The sequence below is a fragment of the Lepidochelys kempii genome, chromosome 25 (assembly GCF_965140265.1).
Source record: "Lepidochelys kempii isolate rLepKem1 chromosome 25, rLepKem1.hap2, whole genome shotgun sequence".
NCBI classification, from domain to species: domain Eukaryota; kingdom Metazoa; phylum Chordata; order Testudines; family Cheloniidae; genus Lepidochelys; species Lepidochelys kempii.
The window spans coordinates 12,464,026-12,480,573 of record NC_133280.1 but is presented as its reverse complement, the minus strand read 5'-3'; the positions used below and the strand labels follow the sequence as shown (position 1 = coordinate 12,480,573).

At 44.6% G+C, this 16,548-nt stretch overlaps 1 protein-coding gene across 14 annotated transcripts in view; it reads left to right on the top strand.

Moving 5' to 3' along the window:
* The window catches only part of SBNO2 (strawberry notch homolog 2), a 109,201-nt gene that overhangs the window by 72,001 nt on the left and 20,652 nt on the right, over positions 1-16,548 (top strand). For 12 of the 14 annotated variants that reach the window (XM_073324658.1, XM_073324655.1, XM_073324659.1 and 9 more), the window contains 12 exons: positions 1,084-1,245; positions 6,672-6,755; positions 7,416-7,512; positions 8,107-8,267; positions 8,765-8,898; positions 9,406-9,496; positions 11,340-11,483; positions 12,088-12,205; positions 12,800-12,905; positions 13,523-13,676; positions 15,296-15,472; positions 16,335-16,432. In XM_073324658.1, coding sequence (XP_073180759.1) covers positions 1,084-1,245; positions 6,672-6,755; positions 7,416-7,512; positions 8,107-8,267; positions 8,765-8,898; positions 9,406-9,496; positions 11,340-11,483; positions 12,088-12,205; positions 12,800-12,905; positions 13,523-13,676; positions 15,296-15,472; positions 16,335-16,432 — 1,526 coding nt within the window. Of the gene's footprint in view, positions 1-1,083; positions 1,246-6,671; positions 6,756-7,415; positions 7,513-8,106; positions 8,268-8,764; positions 8,899-9,268; positions 9,497-11,339; positions 11,484-12,087; positions 12,206-12,799; positions 12,906-13,522; positions 13,677-15,295; positions 15,473-16,334; positions 16,433-16,548 lie in introns of those variants that run through there. The other 2 variants (XM_073324660.1, XM_073324664.1) reach the window with 2 other exon arrangements.

Sequence of the window (16,548 nt, the reverse complement as noted above, 5' to 3'; positions counted from 1 at the left end):
TTTCCCAATAGACTCTCTGTTTAGACCTGCGTTCTTGGCTTTTGATTGTCATGCCTATTTGGAGATCATACAACCAAATAAGGAGCTGGATGGAGAAGTGGAGGAGATTGTAAATGGCATGGGGTGGGGCTCATTCCAGTTCTTAGTTACGAGGCGTTCACATGCTCCAAACCATCATAACTGGACTGGCGCAAAGTAGAGCTATCGTGGGCAGTCTCAGCAGAGACACCAAGGAATGATTAAGGATGGAGAGTGACCCCTTAACTGAAAGGTGCTCCCTTTTTGTCCAGTTGAGGAAGGGGTGGCCTTGTGGTCAAGGCCCTCGACTGGGACTCAGGAGACCTGAGTTCTATTCTCAGTTCTGCTACAGGCTCCCTGCATGACCTTGGCAAGTCACTTCATCGTTCTGGGCCTCAGTTCCCCAGCTGTAAAATGGGGCTGATAATCCTCCCTTTGACTGACTTGTCTGCTTAGACTGTAAGCTTTTTGTGGCAGGACTGTCTCTTGCTAAATTTTGGTGCAGCACCTGGCATGATGGAGTTTTGATCTTGGCTGGGGCCTCTAGGTGCTATTGTAATACAAATAATAGTAAGAGATAGGTAGCATCATGTTGGGATGGGAGAATAGTTAGTGCTGTTGCTATCTATGCTGTACCTGTTTTGTGGATACGTAGAGGACTTTAGATCTGGCACCTTTCACTAGTGCTCAGGTTTTTTTAATTAAATATGAAGATCAGAGTGACTGGTGCTGTCCTGTCCTTTGATCCTCTCTCATACTGATTTGCACTTGGCGAGTCACAACCTAAAAGTGTTTCCAAAGAGTCTGACTTGGGTTCCTGTACATTGCACCAGCACTTTTTCCTACTGTGTCAAGAAACTGGGATTATAGATTTTAACCCAGCTGTTCTGAGTGGCTGTCTTCGTTTACCAGTTCATTTCTAAGCACCATGGAGCATAGATGTAACAAAGCTGTCCATTTAATATTATGAAATTAAACTCAGTCTGTGCACGTGAGTACAAGACAGAACCTTTGAGGCACCTTGTTATCATCTCCTGTAACCAAGGGCTTTTCTTTCCATTTCAGGATTCTTCATACCTCGATGAGCTCTCCAACAACTCCCTCTTCTCATCCCCCGCAGACTCCCTCTCCGACATTGCTGATGCTCAGGACTTCCTGCCTGCCGACAGCCTGAACCATGTGCCAACAATATGGGATATAAACACGTCGCAACAGAACCAGATAGAGGTAAGTGAAAGTCCCTCTCCTTTCCTCCCAACTCAGAAATTCAAGTCTCAAGACCTGATCTTGCAGCTCTGTTACCAAATATCTGCCCCAGGAATTAGGAAATCCATTAGGGGTGAAGCAGTCCTCCCTTGAGACCCAGATGACGTGCTGCTGCCAGTGAGGCTGATTCAGTGTCTCAGGGAGGGCTCTGGACACCCCATTCTAATGACATTTCAAAGGGCTCCAGCTTTGAAATCAGGTTCAGTCCCTGATTTTGAACCTCTTCATTGTGGGACCTTGTTGCACTGGCGTAGTCCATTGAAATGAGTACACACCTGTAAGTAATACTTTGCACTCTTTCAAAGCACTGTACAAACATTAGCTTAGCCTCCCCACAGCCTGGTGAAGTAGGTATGTTCAGCATCCCAGTGAAAGTGTGTTCTTAGGACATTCAGCCATCAAGCTGCCCACAGGAAGGGTAGCTACAGTGTATGTTGCATTGGGTCCATTAGAAATATTTTCAGCTAGATTGTTATGCTACGTTGAGCTGTCCCAGTACCTATGTCTATCATACATTCCTTTTCTATGGCAAATATTTCTTCTTCTTTTGTGACAGCAGGAAAATTCAAACCCTATATTGTTTTGAAACTAGCTCCAAAACACTCTAGTTTTTAGTGTGGATGCCCATTAAACAACACCCCACTCCCTCCTTTCCATCCAGTTAATTAGTACTGCTCATTTATTATTGTACAACCTGATATCAGCCACTGGTATTGGGGAGGAGTTTGGATAGTTAGATGAACTGGTAGCACAGAAATGTGACAAATCTCTAGTTTTGATTTCATAGTGAGTGCTCACTATCATGCACTTTGTTTCCCAGTACACCACTGTCCTTTGTTAGCTGTCATACAGACCCCTGTGGAAAGCAAGTCTAATGGCAGCCTTGGCGACCCCATTAAAACCGGGTTGCCATCCACTTTGGGGTCCCGATCCACAATTTGAGAACCGCTGATCTAAGGCTATGTCTGCAATACGAGCTAGGGGTGTGATTCCCATGCTCAGTCTTGGGTTTAGTATGTAGGTGATGGATGATGTTGGTGGCCTGTGATATGCAGGAGTTCAGACTAGATTATCTGGTGATCTCTTCTGGCCTTAAATTGTAACTCTGACATTCTCTCTTCGAGCAGACTCACTGGTTTCAGGTGAGTTTGTACTCACTGCTACCATGTCTACGCTGCTGTTTGTACTTACGCTAGCTCAAGTATGCACAGCCCTAGCTTGTAGTTTAGACATAGCCGAAGGTAGATAGGCCAGTAACTAGACAAGTTTGAACATAGAGCACAAGACGCTTGAGGGGAAAGGAAGAGCTGAACTGTTTTAATCAAAGAAATGTCTGAAGAGACCACACTTGGATGCATTGAAGTTGCTGATGTCTTATTATGCCCATTCTTTCATTTATTTTTTTTAACGTGGAAGCTTAAAACACTGTTAAGAATGTAGCTCCTTTGAGTGTATGTTTTTTAAACACATAAGCTATGTTCAGGATTTGACATGTGAAAAGTCTTCAGTTGTAGATGTATAAGATATACAATAATAATATGCCGAGCAGCACAAAGAAAGCAAGAGAAATGGGTAATGTTTTGTGGGTGTGTGAAACTAACTCACTTTGTCAGAACAATAGCCACTGTTACTGTTGGATGCTGCCATTTATATCTTCCTGTCTGCCAATTAAAATGACCTTCCTTCACACTGATTGGGTTCATAACAGGACAATTAGCTCAGTGGCGTTCCATTTGTCAGTGATTTCCTTGTGGAAAAAATAGCTAATTGTTTTGAACATTGTTTTATCTTTGCTCTCCGTATTCTGAGGGTTTTTTAATTGATTGTTCTGAGCATTCCGAGCATTTCCTCACAGAATGAGTTAATTTAGTACATGCAGCACCAGGATTTCAGTTTCATTTTTGCATAGGTGTCTGGAATTCGCAGTATACTGGCAAAATAGATCACCTGATAGAGAGCACTGAGTGGTATAGTTTTTTTTATCTGAATTTTCAGTACACAATTTTCATTATATTAAAGAAGACAAGCGAGCAATGTATTGCAAGGTCATGAGGTGAAAGTTAGCCTTCAGCCCATGATAATGTGAGATTATTACACTGCTTGTATGATTGTTGCAAGATAAACATCATGTGAATAATCTCCTCTGGTGTATTCATACCACAATAATATTAATATTCCATAAGATTGCAGATGTTTTTGCTTTTCCATAGCCATATACTGCTTTAACAGAGCTGCAGTATAAAAATCAGCCATCAGTTGTGTGATGTCAGGAATAACTCAGCCTGACGTGATCCTAATCAGTTCTGATATGGTGATTTTATTCCATTTTGGTTGATCAAATATCTGTTTCCATAGAAACAAGATAGAGTCATGAAGCATTGTTAGGACACTTGTAAATTTCATTGTCTAACTTCGAAGCTCGAAATGTCTGATGTGTTAATTTTGGAAGTTTTTACAAGTGAAGGCTAGTGAGGAGGTATTAGCCAGCATCTCCCTTTGACATGTCCCAGGCTCCAGCATGCACTCTGCTAATGGGAATTGCATTGCTGGTCCTGCTAGTCCAGGGTCCTATTTCTGATAGTGACTAGGACCAGATGCTTCAGAGAAAGGTGCAAGAAGATGCCTGTTCTGGAATAAGCTCCCTATAGGGTAACCTTCTTCCTAACCCCTATCAGTTAGTAGTTAGTTTATGCCCTGAAACATGAGGGTTTGACCTTTTATTTTTTATCATATTAATGTAGCAGTAGAATTTCTCGTATTTAATACTGTTTAAAATCTTACTAAGCTCTCTGCGTCAATAATGTCATGTGGCAGTGAGTTCCACAAGCAAATGGTAGGTTACGTAAAGAGCATTTCCTTTTTTTCAATTTTACATCTGTTGCCTTTTAGTGGGGGAGGATGTTTACTCAGTGTGAGAGGAAGAAAATTTGGGGAACACTTCACAATTAGACTCTGCATTTCTAAGCCTCACTGATAAATTTTGATCCATATGCTGTAGATCGAGCCTCCATTCAGAATGTGGGTGACTACACCCTTGAGAAGGGAATAGATGGACTCCATGACAGGCCTTATTTGCTCATCCCAGATGAGATGTTACAACTAATAGGGGGAAGAGGCGTTTATAACGACACATTAGTTCTGTTTTATCATTTCTGGAAGAGGGACTGTGGGAAGGCAAACCACCCCGCAAAATATCTTAGGCATTCAGCAGACAAAACGCAGTTGCATAATTTGTACGGGGATTGTGAAATGTCATTTAAAAATACTCATTGTAATCTAATATGATTTCTCACGACCATTTTAAAGAACCCCTTGAGTTCTTCAAATCAGTAAAGCAAAGATTAACCCTTTGAAGCATGCAGCTGGAGTTTTTTTGACCTGTCAATGCATTTTAGTAATGTTGATCATTCAAGGCACTTTTTAAAAACTTCCTCCCAGCCAGATCCAGAGGAGTAATATTTATACAGAGAGGAGTCAACTTGTCAACTGACAATTTCATTTCCTATTGTTGTATTAATGAAATAGGCACAAAAGGGAAATAAAATAAGACAAGGAGGGAAACAATTGAATAAAATGAATATTCAGTTATACAAATGTCAGTTGCTTTATTAAGTGAGCATCTCTCCTGCATTCTTCCCTCTGTTCCTATATGTGGAGTGTGTATCTTTCACACAGTATTTTCCTACATGGAACATATGTTACAGAGAGGAGTAAACTAGTGTGTGGATCGGAATAGAGAAGGGGAGGAATTGTAGAAATTAGAATTGGAACTGGCCTATTAGATCATCCAGTCCAACTCCTTATCGCTGCAGAATTGTTCCCTGGAGTACATTTTCTTAATGCCCCAAGCAGTGGGACATCCACCACTTTCTTTAGGACACTGTTCCACCTGAGATGAAGATCTAGGGGCACCAGTGAGATCTGTACACAACAGCCATATTGGTATATCTAAGCTTATACGCTGAAGATGCCATGAGTCAAGGAAAGATCTGGGTTATCTTTGCAATAAAGAATCATCTTTCCTTGTCAGAGCTGAGGCTACTCTGCCCTTCCATTCCAATGGAATGGGGAGGTCTGAGTCTTTTCTAGTGCCTGAGTAGAAACTTTTGTACCTGCTCTCCAGATTTGTTGGCACTGCAAACATCTCTGCCAGCTTCTTTCTGGTAATTCTGACTCAGACTTCCAGTAATGGAGGACAATTTCTTTCTTGCTTGCTTTCTTAGTAAACAATTATAGAGAGTTTGCTTATGACCTTCCCATGGCTCACTTCTGCCTTTGGAGGGTGTCTGTCTGTATGTACTTGGCACCCGTCTCTGGCTGTAAATTGGAAGCGCTGGTGCTTGTGGAGCAGTTGATTACTTTTGGACTCCCTGATTTTCTGGCTTGACTTGGTTCTTCCTTTCAGGAAATTCCAGTATGGTTTTGGTAGTGCAGAGCCAGAAAAAGGTTCTCATCAATTGTGTCTTCCCAGCTGGAAGTGTCTTGGGAGCCCTCTTTACTAGTTTTGGTGTGGTGCCTGCAGATGTTATGACCATAATGAGCTCTGACGTAGCACTTTTCATCCAGAGATCTCCAGCTATCCCATACTGCAGTATGATCCCATTGGTTGATGACTCCCAGGGTTCCTGGTTGAGTTCCCCAATGCAGAATGAAGCCACTGATGCTGCTGAGCAGAAAGCGTTGAGAAAACCCGCAGCACTGCTTTAGAGTCTTAAACCACAATGTTTCGGGAGTGGCGCGGCAGTTTTCTACAGAGCTGCTTCCAAGACAGACAGGAAAGCAGCCCTCTGTTCATGAATGCCCACTGCAGAGAGAACTCATGGTGCCCTTGAGAACACCATTCAGATGTTGAAAGGGATACTTGACTTATAAATCCCCTGAAAGTGGCAGGATTTGTACACATAATTCATAAACATGATTGGAAGGCAGGTGAATAAACACAACATGTCAAAGATGAAGCTACGACCTGGGGTGTTCAGCATTTGAGGGCAAAGGTGGCATTTCAAGATGACCCGTTTTAACACACATGCTGCTGTTACGACGTTGTAGGTAAGACTGCTGTTTTGCAGGCACGTTCACAGCATGGAAGGAAGCACACATGCACACTCTCGCCATGTCTGCGTCCACATACAAAACATTCTCACTCTTCATGGGAAAATAGCCTTCTTGGCTAGTTCTCCAGCATGCGTGTGATACATACAACGTGGAAGAGGCATGCAGAGCAATTTTCATTTACTTCCTGAATCAAGCCACTGTAATATATAAGTACCTCAGTCCTGGGCACAGGGCAAAAGTGGATTTTGTGCTTTCCTTTCATGACCTGTCACTGTTGGTTTGGATGGATGGGTATTAAGGCTGCTTTCTCAGATGTGTGTTTTCTATTCCAGCTGTTCTCTCCCAGCAGACCGTTCACAGGCTTAGAAAGTTTGGAAGACCATCCCCCAAACACCCCACTCCTCATAAGCTATCAGGTGAGGAAGAGCATCTGACTCTGCGGGAACAGGCAAGAGGCACTTACCCAGATATGAAAAAAAGGATCTGGCTAAAGGTCTCCCCTGGAAAAGTCATGATTTAAGAATCAGTCAGATGTTTCTCTAGCCATTGCCCTTCCCCCAGAGAGTCTTAAATTTCCCTCATTGGAGCCTCACTGATTCGAGGGAGTCATATCTGCTTCCTCTACAACTGAGCTCTAAACCACATTAGCTAACAGTATTTAAAGGCTATTCTGGTTTAAAATGATGTGGTTTGGCACCCACGGTAAGTGGGACCATGCCATGTTCTAAACTGGTTTTGATCCCTTGTGTGGCTCAAGTTAGAGCACAGTTGGGTCCTGCTCACACTGACCAGCCAAACCATCTTAGAAACTGCTCTTATCGCTGCTCCCTAGTACAGTATGGACTGGGCTGTAAAGGTGGCTTGCAGTGCACTTCCTGGACCACATGGGAGAGGCCCCCTCAGTCAGTTTGCCCTGTGCTGCTGTGTTGTATCAATGAGATGAGTTGAAGTTGAGGGGCAAGTTTGTGTGCTTGGGATGGGATGGTTTAAATGATGGTGCTTGGCATGTACCTAAAACCACATGTCCAAAGCTCTGAGGGATATTAATATTCAATCAACATTATGTTTAATTTCAGTCACAGACTCAGGCAGAGGAGGATGATGAAGGTGATGAGGAAGAAACGGAGGAGTTGGGGCACACAGAGACCTATGCAGATTATGTACCTTCAAAATGTGAGTTGTGTGGCAGCTTTTTCATTTTGCCTTGCTGTCAGATGGTGGGAAACTGATTTTGGAGCCCTTGCTGCTCGGCCTAATATTCCCTGTTTTTTGCAGCTGAGGACATTGGTGTTGCATTGCAGCCCCCTACATGCACATTTTTGTAGCTAAACTTTGCAGGCCGGCTTCCCTGGGCCTGTATGCTGTTCCAGTCTCTGGGGTCTCCCTGGTTTAACAGCAGATCTGGCCGTTGCTTTTTATTGAAGGTGGGGCTGAGCAGATTTTCAGCAATCTACATTTTCCCCTGAAAAAAGGGGCTGGCGATTTTGGGGATTGCCAGGAATCCTTTTGCCAAAGGGAGCAAAGTGCAGTGTTTAGAAGAAACATATAGTCAGGACCTCTTTGTTATATTCCCAACTCTGCTGCTGGCTGACTGGCCTTGGAGAAGTCACTTAACCTCTTTGCCTCAGTTCCCCATCTGGAAGATGAGGATAACACTTAGCATTCGGGTGTTGGGAGGTTTGTGAAGTGCTTTGAGGTCCTTGGATGAAATGCTCCATAGAAGTGCAAACATCAATTATTTGACTGTTTCCTGTGTCTCCCTTCCAGCTAAGATTGGGAAGCAGCACCCGGACCGCGTGGTTGAAACAAGCACTCTCTCCAGCGTTCCCCCGCCTGACATTACCTATACCCTGTCCCTTCCAAGCTCAGTTGCTGACAACGGGTTACTCTCTGCACTACAGCTGGAGGCCATCGTGTATGCCTGCCAGGTATGCCAGATCCACCTTGCTCAGCTCTCTTTCATGGGTAGATAGTAATAAAAATACACTGTGCCATTCTTAAATAAGATATTAGGCTGAGTTTCCAAATAGCCTCTTGTATAGAAAATAGAGCTTGGAAGCACTGGATTTGGACACAGATTTTAAATGTCTTGTAAGGGCGTGTTGTCTAAAGCAAGGGGACTGGGAATGAAGACTCATGGGACCTGATTTTCAAAGGTGCCAAGTGCCCTCAGCTCCCATTGACTTCAGCCAGAATTGTGGGTGCTCAGCACTTCTGATGATCAGGCCCTGGGGACCTATTCCCTGATCTGCCACTGTATTGTCACTTAACTCTCCAGGCTTCAGTTTACTTTGAGACGTGTGCAAGACCTGCCTCTTTGGGAGCTCTGAGGGTTAATCGGTGAGGTGCTCTGAGCCCTGCAGATGAAAGGCACTAGCAAAGGGCAAATCAGGGTTAATTCCTAATTCTGGTTTTGAATTTGCAGCAACATGAAGTTTTACTACCCAACGAGCAGCGAGCTGGGTTCCTCATTGGCGATGGTGCTGGGGTTGGAAAGGGCAGGACAGTTGCTGGGATCATCTTTGAAAATTATCTGAAGGGGAGGAAGAAATCTCTGTGGTAAGTTTCCCTTCTTTACTGTAAGAGCTTGGAAAGTTAACTTAAGGCCAGGCGCCAGGAATTCCTGAGTGCCAGCTTTGTATCTGACTCACTCTGTGGCCTTGGGCAAGTCATTTCCACCTCTCTGTGCCTGTCCGCTGAAAATATTTATGCTGTAGAGGATTAGTACAATACTTTGGAGAGGCAAACCATGTACCAAGTGGAGAGGACGCTAGAGCTTGTTCCTGCTCCCTTTGAAGTCGATGGGAGATATCCCTGGACTTGCGTGGTGCGGAATCAAGCCCCTAACGGATGGGTGTATAGTGCAGAATCTCTGCACATCTTATCACAAATGGCAGTTCCTGTTCAGGACTTGAGGCTGCTGTAGTGTCTTGTGTTGAGGTGTATGGGAAGTTTTGCTACACCTCCCGTTTCTGTAGTCAGAACTCTTGATCTCATACTTGCATATGCACTAAACTCTACACAGGCTGTCTCCTCAAGACAACCAGCTCCTCTGCTTTCTTTTAGGTTCAGCGTCTCCAATGATCTCAAGTATGATGCTGAAAGAGACCTGAAGGACATTGATGCCCCCAACATTCCTGTGCATGCTTTAAACAAGGTAGGGAGGAGAATTCAAGACCTTTTTCCGGGGGCGGAAGCTTGCTACTGGCAGCGGGTAGATGAAATGGTCCTAAGCAAAGCATGCGACTCAGATGTCCTTGCCTTTGGGTCGTGTTCATGCTACAGACAATAGCAATGAGTGGCCTGGTTATTGTTACCGTCCTGCCATAGTTACATACTTGTGAGGCTCCTGTGTTGCATCACAAGGATGTAGCAGCTTTGGGTACTTTGATTTCTGCAGCAGTATTAATCCGTGGCTCAATGCGAGTGCAGCCTCTAGTGGAAGGGCCACGTGGCATGTGCATCATGTTCATTGTTCCTGGCGTGGTTTTGTAATGGCGAATGTTGGACCTGGTACAGCTGTATTGTTAAGACCTTAGTATTCAGAGGCCACAGCTGAAGTGGCCTAAATCCACAATTTCCAGTGGTGCTTCCATGGTGACCCTTTTCCAGGCCCGCCAACAGCAATTCCAGGCCCCAGGGCAGAACAGTCAATGGGCCCCCAGCCTGCGTGGATGCGGTCTGTGCAGCTGATGCCCAGTGAGCTGCTGCTGCCTGCGCTGGCTGGTACCTAGCAAGCTGCCAACTGTGCGGCTGGTCGCGCTCTTCCGGCATGGCCAGGGCTTCCACATGCCCGCCCGGCGGCCTTCGCCGACGCCGTTACCGCCCCGCGCTCGCTTAGGAGCCTGTTCAGCTGCCCGCCCGGGCAATCTAAAAGGGCCAGAGGCGCCCAGCCACCACTGTGGTGGCTGGGGGCCCCCGAGCCCTGGGTAGTTGCCACCTTCCCCCACCCCCTCCATCCACGGGCTTGTCCTTTTCTGATCTTGTTAGGGAAGAGGGACATACAAATCCAAGTTTTCTCCCTGTAGGGGCTGCCAAGCATACAGTACTGTTGACTCTCTAAACATGCATCTAATTTCAATCCAGCTGAGTTAGTGCATTTCTTAACCACCTCCTTTCAAGTTTGTGTCAAGCAGGCACGAAAATTAAATTGCCGCTTAAAGGAAATCGCTAAGTAGTAATTGTTCAGCAAGATCTTCCATACCCCTGTTCCAGTCTCCAGATCATTCACAGCCCGGTTGAACCTGTCAAGCTGCCTGCTAGTTTCTCAGAACGCTTCTGGCCTGATTTTCAGAGGTGTTGAGCACCCAGAATTCCCACTGAAATCAATGGGATGTGCATGTGGTTAGAACCTCTTAAATCAGGCCATTAGTCCATTGAGCCCACTGTGTCCTCATAATCAAAAGGGCTCTGAATAGCACTTTCTTCACATTGAGGCATATTTTTTTCCTTCTTATAGTTAACTTAGTTACAGATGAAGTCGAATGATCCTGTAAGCTAAACAATAATCTCCCCTTCAATCTCTGCAAAAGAGGAAGCCATCTCTAAAAAAGGAAACAAACCAGAGGAGAGGATATTTAAAATAAAAACACATTAAGCCTTCTACATTGTTGATTAAAAAGAATTAAGTGACTTCGGTCAGCCAAGAAATTGAAGTCCAAGTAAAGTTTCCACTCTTCGTTAAAATGCATACAGATGTGTGCACATGCTGATGATTGGAGGGATATATCTAGGAATGTAAAGTCCTTGCCATCATGGAATCTCTGTGCCAAATACTAGCATTAAAGAAGTCCGTTATTAGCCAGCTTTCTTGACCATTCTCTTCCCATATGGGCTCTGTGATGTAGCAGTTGCTTATATAAAGCAGATGTGTACACCCTGTATCATCACATTAAAAAGTCATCTGCCTTCATCAGTTTTGGGTTTGGACAGGGGATGGAATAAAATGAGCTATAAATAGCATTGTAAGTGTCCTCTTTCTTTTTCCTTCCCCCCCGTAGATTAAATATGGTGACACAGCTACCTCAGAAGGAGTCCTATTTGCCACTTACTCTGCTCTGATTGGTGAAAGCCAAGCAGGCGGACAGCACAGGACGCGATTAAAGCAGATTTTGGACTGGTGCAGGGAGAACTTTGACGGAGTTGTATCCTAGAGAAATAGCAACATGCCTGTAATTGTGCTTTCACAGCGAACAAAGATCACCGAGATCAGCTTGGGGCTTGTGGTGGATGTTCCAGTGGTGTAAGGGGGGAAAGCCCTCCGTTCTCCAGAAAACAGTGTAGCTGTGAAACGGGTGGGCGTTTCAGAAGAATCTAAGTGATTTAGGAGCACAGTTCCCATTAAAAGTCACTAGAATTTATGTTACTGAGGCCCATTTGAAAATCCCACCAGTGCCAGCGGGTGGGCATGGGGAGAGTCGCGTGTATTTGTGAGTAACAAGCATTTTCAGCATTCATACACCTTGGTGTGTGTTTGGGTAGTGGGGCATCATTCAATAGGAAATAACAGAGAGGGTGGAGATCTACCACAGACTTTGGAAAGCCGGGGCCAGGGGAGAATGGAGTACAAGGCTTCATGCAGCTATGGAGCTGGTCCACGCCCTGGATGTTTGGTGGTGGTTCAGTTCCACTGGAAGGAGATGGATCGTATGTTTCTCTCTTCACCCAATCATTATTAGCATTAGTATTTATTTATATGACCATAGCAGACTGCGCACCCTTTTGTCCTTGACTAAGATTCCCTTATAGATTGTGTTTGATGAATGCCACAAAGCCAAAAATGCCAGCTCCACTAAAATGGGCAAAGCAGTGTTGGACCTTCAGAACAAACTGCCTCGAGCTAGGGTCGTCTATGCCAGTGCCACAGGTGAGAGTCTGTACCAGGTGATTCCCAAGACCCCAGGTGTAAACATGCAGAAGTGGCCCAGTGCTCTAGTCCTCCCCGTGTGGAAGATGTCCATAGCCCAGGTTAACTGCTATGGGGCTGATAAAAAAAAAAGAACAAAACATGTTGTAAAATTCAATTTTAAACAGCAGAAATGGACACCCCTAGAGGGTGTGTTGAAGCATCAGATGCTCTAATCCCGTGTATCATCTTAACGCAAAGGAATGCAAAGCAGGACTCCTAGATTCTGTTCCCAGCTCTGCCACTGACGTGCCATGTGATCTTTGGGCAAGTCACTTTAACTTCCCTCTACCTGTTTGTTCATCTGTATAGTGACTCTGACCTGGTGGGTGTATTGTGAGAATTAGCATTTTTAAAGCTCCCTGAAGCCTCTGCTGAAAGACACCGTGGAAGTGTGAGGAAAAACTCTCCTTTTTAAAATGCTTACGTATATTTCTAAGCTCTCCAGAGTGAGGGTTCACTTGAGGCCTGCTGCCCATCACTTGAAGAGGTTACCTGAGGCAAAACTGTTTATAGTTGTTGTGTCTTTGCTAACAGCACATTCTATTCATACAGGTGCCTCTGAGCCAAAAAACATGATTTACATGAGCCGGTTGGGGATCTGGGGGGAGGGAACCCCCTTCAGAGCGTTTGATGAATTCCTCCATGCAATTGAAAAGAGGTAGGTCATGGGAGACCTTTCTGGTTTCCCTTTCTACTAATCCTGTATTTGGCAACAACCTTCATTTGGGTTGAGGAAAAAACACTGACTTTGAACCAGTAGCTCGCTGGCTGTGCTGGTTCAGCTCCCTTGTGATATGCAATGTATGGCTAATACTTTCCAAGCCATCCCACAAATCTTACAGCGAATGCTTTGTACCTATTTCATGATGGGTGTTAAATGCCACAGTAACTGCCAATATCTCTGCAAAATAAAAGGAAAAATTAATTTTATTGGGCCAGGCAGTGAGGAAAGCAGTGCGGTGTAATGGTTAGCATAGGGGATTTACAGTCAGGCCACTTGACACTGTTTCTGGCTCTGTCACAAACTCAGTAGGGTGTGAGAAAACAGAAAGGTAAAGTGACTCACCCACCTGTGAAATGGGGATAAGGCCTGCTATGTAAATGCCAGGATTGTGTGGTGCATTCTATTACTATTTGAAGACAACTTAAACAAGATGCCAAAGCGAAACCTCCCGAGAGGTTCTGAATCTCCAGACAAGCCTACTCCACACTGCAACTGTGCAAAGGAAAGGAATTTCGTCACTGGCTGTGTCTCTTTCTTCCTCTTCTGCGTAGGGGTGTTGGTGCAATGGAAATCGTGGCTATGGACATGAAAGTGAGCGGAATGTACATTGCCAGGCAGCTCAGTTTCTCTGGAGTCACTTTCAAGATAGAGGAAATCCCACTGGATCGACAGTACGAGCTTGTCTACAACAAAGCAGCGCAGCTGGTGAGCTAGTGTTTCTCTGTAGATCCCCAGCATCCCACATTCCTTCCCAGAGAGCTACTGTATAAATCTGTTTCAGAGTAACAGCCGTGTTAGTCTGTATTCGCAAAAAGAAAAGGAGTACTTGTGGCACCTTAGAGACTAACCAATTTATTAGAGCATAAGCTTTCGTGAGCTACAGCTCACTTCATCAGATGCATATCGTGGAAACTGCAGCAGACTTTATATATACACAGAGAATATGAACCAATACCTCCTCCCACCCCACTGTCCTGCTGGTAATAGCTTATCTAAAGTAATCATCAGGTGGGCCATTTCCAGCACAAATCCAGGTTTTCTCACCCTCCACCCCCCCCCACACAAATTCACTCTCCTGCTGGTGATTGTGTGTGGGGGGGTGGAGGGTGAGAAAACCTGGATTTGTTTCCACGATATGCATCTGATGAAGTGAGCTGTAGCTCACGAAAGCTTATGCTCTAATAAATTGGTTAGTCTCTAAGGTGCCACAAGTACTCCTTTTCTTTTTGTATAAATCTGTGTTTTGGTTTGGGGGATGTGGAGGGGGGTTGTGAAGAGGAATATTGTGCTCAAGAAGTTGAATCCATTTAACTACTGCCTCCTGCATCATTAACAAGAGCATGGGGCTCATTCAGTCATTTGATCAGCTCAGTTGACATTGTGGCAGAGGACAGACTCGTTGGCATGGATTGATTTTCTGGTGGGGTGGTATGCAAGATCAGGATGGGGTGGGAGGCGTCTGCTTTTGCTGTTGTCTGTATATATGAAATACATGTGTGTGTAACGTACATTTGAAACACATTAGAAAGTTGTTCAAAAATCATAGAGTAAAAAATAGTCATCTGTTCTCAAGTACGTTTGCTCATGTTTATCATAAAACAGCGCCAAGAAACATCAGCATTCATTCTGAACTGTGGGACATTAAACACCTGAAATCCCCTATTAAACAACATAATTAAACAACATCATCCCCTATTCCATGAACATCTGTTCAAACGTACTTGAGAACAGATGGCTCTTTATTTTTACTCTATGATTCTTGAACAACTTTCTAGGGTTTTTCAAACGTTAAGTGCTGAATACTGATAGTCTCATTAGTATTCATTATTATTTGTCTTGTGGTAGCACCTGAGAGTCATGGATCAGGATCCCTTTGTGGTAGGCACTGTGGAGATGCGGAACAGAGTTTAATCATCCTCCTGAATCAGCGCATGGGAGGGTGTAAGGGGACATCAGAATAGCTGCAACCCAAAACTTAGGTTTGATTTTTTAAAAAGGAAAGGATGGGGTTAGCTTATAAAATTTCAAGAAATATTTCAATGGTGCTGCTGCTTTTTTCACATCATCATCACTGGCCCTTTGGTTGGATTTAACAATATTCCCTTGCAGCGTTTTCAACCCAGACATTGCAGTGTTGGGCAGAAGGTGGAAATTGACCGGTCTCTTCATTGTCCTAGCTAAATGGAGCACAAGTAAACAAAAAGCATAAATAGGGAAAATAAATTTGATATTCAAAACCCTGATAGTTTTAATAACCTTGTGTGTTATGGTGACATGAGTTAGGGACTGGAGTATTAACCTGGCCCTTTTGTCTGTGCTTTCAGTGGGCAGAGGCGATAGCGGTGTTCCAGCACGCGGCCGACATCATTGGCTTGGAGTCTCGAAAGTCCTTGTGGGGTCAGTTCTGGTCCGCTCATCAGCGCTTCTTCAAATATCTCTGCATTGCTGCTAAAGTCCGACGCCTCGTTGAGCTTGCCAAGGAGGAGCTGGCAAAGGACAAGGTACGGTATTAGAAGCCAGGTGCAAAGGGTCAATAAGTGTTAGTCCAACGACATCCATTGTGCATCCCTCAAGGTCTTATGTGGGCATTCAGGTGAATCATCGCCGGTGATAGTCATCTTTGATGCCTGTTGTCTTTCTGCAGAATAAAACCTCTTTGAATGTTGAGGCCCAAACATGAATTGTATAGAACACAACCTCTGTACAAACAGAGGAGGGTGGGGTAAAAAACTGGAATGAGGGTATTTTCATGCACTTGGACACTAGTCCGTGATTGTACGCAGTGAAAAGGTAGCATATATCTTCTTATATCCTTGACCTAAAGGCGTCTAGCCTCCGTAGGTGAAACCAGGATTTCAGGTGCTTAATGTCCCACAGTTCAGAATGAATGCTGATGTTTTTTGGTGCTGTTTTATGGTAAACATGAGCAAACCTACTTGAAACAGCATTCTGAGTAGAGTTAGAGTTGAAAGATATACTGGATTCTCCAGCTCTGCATGGTTAAATACACCTGGCATTGCATTCATTTGAATGGGCTTTGGAAATTTCAGAGAGAGATGCTGGGGAAATCAATTAGTTGTAATAATAAAGCATCGTAACAATGTTTCTTAACATCGTGGATGCACGTATAACCTCAGGCAATGACAGGCAAAGTCTTCAGCAGGAACCCAGTTTTAGGGCCAAGATATTACTGTGTGTATCTGGGAAGAGTTGGGGTTCAATGCAGAAGGTGCTGGCAAACTGTGAAATGTAATCTCTTCTTGAGCTGTTAATGGTTTGCTGAGAGTGTTGCTGCCCAGCAAAATGTAGCGTGACCTCATCTCGCTAACACACGACCGTGCTGCTCTTTTGATTTCTCCCCAGTGTATTGTCATCGGGCTCCAGTCCACTGGAGAAGCTCGCACCAGGGAGGTCTTGGACGAGAATGACGGGCACCTAAACTGTTTTGTCTCTGCTGCAGAGTGAGTTTAACCCCCTTGTGCTTTGAAGGGCAGGAATCATGGGAGGCTCAAAGGCACAGTGAGGAGGGCTCTGTACCGGGGCTGCTTGTACTTTATGGTCCTGTGAATGCAATTCC